General features: G+C 40.7%; 1 protein-coding gene across 1 annotated transcript in view; it reads left to right on the top strand.

Moving 5' to 3' along the window:
• Positions 1-7,003, top strand: part of SLC5A12 (solute carrier family 5 member 12) — a 50,289-nt gene that overhangs the window by 35,766 nt on the left and 7,520 nt on the right. The window contains exons 9-11 of the mRNA XM_018564093.1: positions 1,679-1,767; positions 2,912-3,024; positions 5,953-6,020. Coding sequence (XP_018419595.1) covers positions 1,679-1,767; positions 2,912-3,024; positions 5,953-6,020 — 270 coding nt within the window. The remainder of the gene's footprint in view (positions 1-1,678; positions 1,768-2,911; positions 3,025-5,952; positions 6,021-7,003) is intronic.

Here is a 7,003-nt window from a genome sequence, read left to right as displayed (position 1 = left end):
CTCTCTCTCTCTCTCTCTCTCTCTCTCTCTCTCTCTCTCTCTCTCTCTCTCTCTCTCTCTCCCTCTCTCTCCCATCTCTCTCTCTTCCATCTCTCTCTCCCATCTCTCTCTCCCCCATATCTCTCTCCCAGATCTCTCTCCCATTTCTCTCTCTCTCTCCCATCTCCCTCTCTCCTATCTCTCTCTCTCTCCATTAGATTGAGCCAGCTTGGATACATGTATGTATCCATGTGTCACATTTAGAGGGCCGCTGGGAATGCTGAAATTCACTTTAGTAGTCTGTGCTACATACAGTCAGCGCTGTCTTGTTCCGGGAAATAGGGATGTCCCGATGCCACTTGTTTAAGACCATGTACAAGTACAATATCATTCAAATATAATATTCAGATAGAAAAGTACAAGTTCTTTCCCACAGGTACTTGCCGATACCAATAACCGATACTTTTCCATTAAGGGACATGTGGCATTTTTTCTAAAAGAACACAGATTGATGATTTTAGGGCAGTTCTTCACCAGAGCTAAATAAAGATGTCACCAGAAATAATACATGTCCTCAGAGCAGAATACATGTCACCAAAGCAGAATACATGCCCCCACAGCAGAATGCATGTCACCAAAGCAGAATACACGCCCCCCACAGCAAAATACATACCCCCCACAGCAAAATACATGCCCCCCACAGCAGAATTCATCTCTCCAGGCTGCGTGCCGATCTCACCCGACATTCGATTTGCTGCAGGGCTCTGTGGGCAGTTCCTTTGCTGTGGAAAGTGCCAGTGTTCGGGGCCGTACTGTGCTGTGTGGGGCTGTCCATGGCTGTGCCTGCGATGGGAAGGAGGAGGACAGGCACTGCCATGGACAGCTACTCGGAGGTCCCTAGCAGGCTGACAAGTCCCCACAAGTGCAGGAACTCAGACAGCCATTGCGGTTTGAAAATTTAAAGGACTGGCATCGGCTTTAAGGATCAGTGCATTTTCACAAGTACAAATACTCATGAAAAGGCCTGGTATTGGCCCCGATACCAATACTAGTATCGGTATCAGAACATCCCTACCGGGAATAGTGAGGCATCCATTAAAGAACTGTAACCGCTGATTCTCAGGCATTACAGAGCCCCAAATAGCTGCTCACATCAGTGTATGTGAGAAGTCATTTGAGCACTTAGTGGCGAGGATGTACATTGTATGTCTCCCGTCACTAAGGGGTTAAAGCAGAGCTAAACTCATCAATGTAACTGTTCCCAATACAGTTACATTAAAGGCATGCCTCTGCTAACAACTGTCACGGTTGCCAGTGTTGTTATTTCGGCTCCCAACTAAATTTTCTAGCCCTCAAATGGCTGGTGTTGTAGCTGATCACATGTGCAGCACCATGGCAACTGCAATCTAAATAGAGGCTAACAGGCACAATGACAGCTACAGCTGGGAGAGGTTTGTTTGTAAACAAAGCACATATGATCACTGTGATTGGCTGTCATGGTGAAACTTTGAATAGGTGATCACATGGTCAGGAACCATGCTGCTTGGTTCCTAATTGTTAGTTCGAGCATAACATGATGGCATAGCCTCCGAGTCTGTACTTATCACCACACATGTACACAATGCAAGTATAGTTCCATCTTTGAGATATTATTTGATTTACGTAAGACAAGTATCTAATCTAAAGCTTTATTTTGCAGATGATGCCCTACTTTGTTATGCACTTATTTGCAAAAATGCCTGGACTGCCTGGTCTTTTTGTGGCGTGTGCGTTTAGTGGTACATTGAGGTAACCATTTGGTGTTTTAATATCTATTAGTATATCTGTTGGATGTAGCAGATCTTATAGGACGTGAGGAAGCCAAGGGACATTCCATCGTTGCTCCAAGGGTTACGTTTTTTTTCCCCGGAGTTCTTTTTTTAACAAACAGCAATGATTGCATCAGCCCACAACAATCAATCATGACTAGCCTAAATCATTGATAAAATGCAAAATGTGGTTGCCATGGAAAGCAAATAAGTGTTAATTAGTAATCAGACTTCATATTAATATAAGCTGTCTTTTGAAAGTGTATGTATAGCCAAAATGCTTTATTTATTTATGTATTAAATAGAATAAGGAAGGGTTTAATTCCCTGTCAGTTTATTTGTTGCTGTCTGTGCTCTGTTGGGGAGTTTTCTTTTCTCTTCCTGTTTAAAGATTGCAACAGGAAGTGAGACGTAATCTCTACAAAAGTGAGGGAAAATCCACTCTTAGAGATTGATCACCTGAACAGATGTCCCCATCAGAAGATTTAGGCCTCATTCACACTGCTTAGAGTCCGCCTGTACAGATCAGTGCAGCATGCACGGCCCTATCGGGCCGTTCCCGGGAAGGACAGGTGCTGTGTGTGATTGTACACAGCAGCCTGTTTGGACGCGGCCTTACGCTCACCTGAGCTGCACATCCGTGCGGGTGTCTGTACTCGTACGCAGATAGGCTGGATCCTGTCTGCGTCCGAGCACGGACACCCGCACCCACATGGATGTGCAGTTCGGGTGAGCGTAAGGCAGCGTACAGGCGGCGTCCTCCCATAGGGAAGAACAGGCTGCTGTGTACAATCACACGCAGCACCTTTCCTTCCCGGGAGCGGCCAGATACGGTCGTGCACGCCGCACAGATCTATACGGACCGACTCTTGGCTGTGTGAATGAGGCCTCATCCTTACTGCTTGTTCTGGTGACAAGTCTAACATTTTGGCATTCCAAATACTTTCTGTTGCAATTAGAATACTCACCAGGACAAATAGAGGGTACATTTAATTAGCAGGGATGCAGACAGCAATACAAACTTGACGGGGTCTAACCCTTCCTTACTCTATCCAAAACTAAAATATACTTTAAAAGAAATTATAATCAATTCCTGACATGTTATTATTTTGTTTACATTGTAGCACTGTAGCTGCAAGCATCAATGCTCTTGCCACTGTCACCTTTGAAGACTTTGTTAAGTATTTTTTCAAGGACATTTCAGACAGGAAAAGTACCTGGATTAGCAAAGGCTTATGTGAGTGTTAATTATTATTTTTTACTTAAGGGGAATGCTTTTGTACATATTTATTCATTTATTTATTTATTATATTATATTATTTATTATGGTCAGGACTACAAAATAAAAAAATGATGAAAATATTTTTCTTTTTTTTCAACCTGCTAAATATAAAATATTGCATATTAGTATGCTGTAGCTTTCTATCCAACCAGCAGATGGAGCTCTAGTCTTTCTTTCACAAATATTGTAATGCAGTATCACTCTCAGCTGTGCTTAAAGAAGCCTTTTAAAAGCTGAACTTCGGCCTTCACTTCCATCTTGTACAGTTGTACCGGCTCCTCTCCTGGACTGAACTTGCTTACTCTGATTTCACTGCACACTGTGAAGTCATAAAGTGCATTAGAAGCTGCAGCAAGTCAGACTGAGCTCACCTTATTTCCTGGCTGTAGGACAGCCAGCATCATCTAGCTTTTTTCTCTGTAGCCTTAAAGTCTGTTTCATTCATTGAATTTCAGTTCTTTCAATCATGAAGGCCAAACATCACATGTGGGTGTTACGTAGGACACTCTGCATGTTATTGCAGCCTGCCTAGGATTGGTCAATCCTGTAGACTTATATCCACCTATTAAGATACTTTTAAATTTGCAAAAGTCCTCCAGGGAGCCAGTCCACTGCTTGCATGAAGGTTGCGGGATCTTGAGAGAAGCACTGAGGCCTCCCAGCCAGCACTAGGTGTGCTGGCTGGGATGTTTTCAGTAAGCTATGTACAGCACCCTGCTGGACACTCCCTGAACTGCCTGCATTACACAGAGATCCAGTGATTACATCACTGGGTCTAAAATAATGTATATCATGAAAAGTTTTATTTAAAACTCCTTGGCCTGAGTGAGTCATCTTACCAGTAATTATTACTTTATAAGCATAACCTAAGGATTCAGTTAGGCAAAAGGAGCCAAAGACAGAAAACAACAGTTCAACAACATATACATTAAAAATATATATATAAACAATATATAAATATATATATATTCCTTAAAACCATTATAGTTTCCCTTTGCAGACAAAACCATTTATCTGAAAAACTTTTGATGAGAGCAGTTCAGCTTAGACATTAAAGCAAAACTAAAGTCTGCTGCCAGAGCTCAGGGCTTTTTCATATTGCACAAGTATGCACAGACTTCTGTAGCTGCAGACACTGTGGAGCAATTCATCCACAAATTTCAAAGCAGGAACGCTGAAGTTATTCTCTTAGCTGCTCAGCTCAATCCTTGCAGCAGTGGCTAAGCAGCCTTCCAGCCATCATATATCTAATGCAACGCAAAGCAGGTACTGTGGGAAGGGGACTAAGCTGCTAAGAGAGCTGACTTGGGTCACTTCAGTGCTTTTGCTTGAGGACTGCTTTCTTTACAGTGCCTGCAATGACAAAATTCAGGAAGTGTGTATTTTATTGCTCATTTACTGTTTGTTATGAATATATACATACTGGGATGCTTATAGTCTGGTCACTGGTCAGCCTCCAACCTTCCAATTAAATATGGATTGGTTGTACACTAATACAAGTAAAGAAACACACACAATATTTGTTTTCAACCTTTCCTTCATTCATACAATCAAGATCAAAACAAGAAAATGTTTAATCAACTTTATTGATTTTAGTGCATGATATTGTTTAGAAACGTTTCACTGTGTTAAGTAATACAATAATAGCTACCATTTGTGGGGGAAGAAGGAGGTTTAGAGATGGGGAAAGAGACAAACTATCATATCGTCAAATGTTATGGCTTTAAATTTCATAGTCTCCAATGTTAAAACTCCAATTAAAAAAATTTGGGGAAAAAAAAGATCAGTCCGCCCAAAGATGATATTCCAGTCGTAGGTAGATGGCAACAACCTGAACCACCTCCTGTTGGCCACAGTATCCTTTGGTGTAGATTTGTCAATGCTTTGTTAGGAAATGTTGCTGAAGCCTTCACTACAGGACAAAGTGAGCATAACCAAATAATACTTCAGTTTTAGAGCATAATTTAGGAGTCAAATTAGGATAGCATTAGAGAAAAAGATTAGGATTAGGATTAGAAGTGAACAATCTAGGATAACAAAGCTGATTTGGAATGTGAACTGAATTGGAGAATTTTTCCAAATCAGCTATTTTGGCCTAGATTGCTCACTTCTTCTTCCTTCTGCAAACTCTTCACCCTTTTGTGAATAACCCTGTTAGTTTAAGTTTTAGGGCTAAGGTTATGGGTTAGGTTTAAGGCCTCAGTCTCATTCACACTGGCAATAACATACAAGCATTTATAAGTATTTATAGAACATTTCTAATCACACATAAATGTATGAAAAGATTTCTTAAAACGTAATTCATGCTGTATGTTCACCTGCATTTACATTTTAGGGGTCCCTTTACTTTTGGGGACTTTGCAACTTAGGTTCCACGATGGTAGGTGTAGGACTCAAAATTCTTGGTGTTGCGAGTTCTATGCTCAAAGTTACCACTGCCAAGACCTATATATTTGAATACGTTTTCACATTTTAGCTCACATATCTTCTAATCTGCCACAGCCATTACAAAGAAATTTCCCTCCCAGTGTTGGATTTATCATTTATTTTACATAAGGCAGAGAATAGAGCATGACATTTAAGCTTAGGATATAAGAAACTAGTGAATGTTTTAGTCTATCAACATCCACCAATAACTGAAATATTGGTACAGTCGAATTCTTTATGGTGTAGTAGAGTTCATGTCATACTTTGGCAGCTAAGGCACAGTCAGAAAGTCCAGATTCAAAGATTTCTGGATGTCTGAGAAAATATAAATGGGTGTTCAACCCTCCAATCTCCACCTAAAATACAGTATCAGATTCGGCTGGACTGACCTTTTAAGCTGAAATGTTACATTGTTGTACTTGTTATAAAGTTTAATGTTCATTTCTAATGCTGCAGGTGTGCTGTTTGGTGCATTGTGTACAGTAATGGCAGTAGTCGCATCTTTTATGGGTGGTGTTGTACAGGTAAGTGAGGATGGCCTATATCAGATGAAATTGCAATGTGTGTTTGTTAATATTTTTTATGGTTTCACAAAACTGATCCCTGCTAGCCAGGAACAAGAACCCATCAAACTTGTTTGCTATTTTCATCTAAGCAGAGGCGTTGTGTACATATATTTACTAGTATTTCATTACCCACTAGAAAACAATTGTGCAATGTGTATACCTCCTTTTTCTATAGCACACTGGCTGGATTCCACCGGAGACCACTGCACTGCAGATCAATGTAAACCACTGCCATGCAGAGACATGAGTGGAGTGTACACTTAGTACACTTCAAAAAAAAGTTAAGAAAGGGAACAAAAACAAAAAAACAGTTACAACCCAAAGCACTATGGCTGACCGCTGCCACCTAACAGACACTACGACACTAAGCACACAGTAAAACCAAGTTTTAGGATGCTGCTCGTGTGAATGAGCCTTAATAAATACTTTATGCCCTATTTGCATACATTTACCATGTGTGAAGCCATAAACCATAACAAGGTACCTCTGTAAAGTGTAGTCCTGCTTTAATCTACACTATACGTAAAAGTATTTGAAGACCTCTACAACTTATTGAGTTAAATTGTTTTCAGTGAAGGATACAGTTAATAATGACACAGTTAATACTGCAGCATACAAAGACATCTTAGACAATTGTACATTTTGGGAAAGGCCAATTTTTTGTTACAGCGTGACTGTGTCTCTGGACACAAAGTAAGGTCCAAAGGGACATGGTTTGATGGGTTGGTGCGGAGGAACCTGCACAGAGCACTGTCTTCAACCCTACTGAATGCCATTGGTATCAATTGGATAGCTGAGAGTCCTGTCTTCTCATCCTACATCAGTAATCTGACCTCACAAATGCTATTTTGGCTGAATGAGCACAAATTCCGACAGACACACTCCAAGATTTTGTGGAAAGTCTTCCCAGATTAATAAAAGCAGTTTTAGGGTCAACAGGA

This window comes from Nanorana parkeri, unplaced genomic scaffold (genome assembly GCF_000935625.1).
Source record: "Nanorana parkeri isolate BGI_ZX_2015 unplaced genomic scaffold, ASM93562v1 scaffold724, whole genome shotgun sequence".
NCBI lineage: Eukaryota > Metazoa > Chordata > Amphibia > Anura > Dicroglossidae > Nanorana > Nanorana parkeri.
This window is presented reverse-complemented; position numbering and strand designations above follow the sequence as displayed.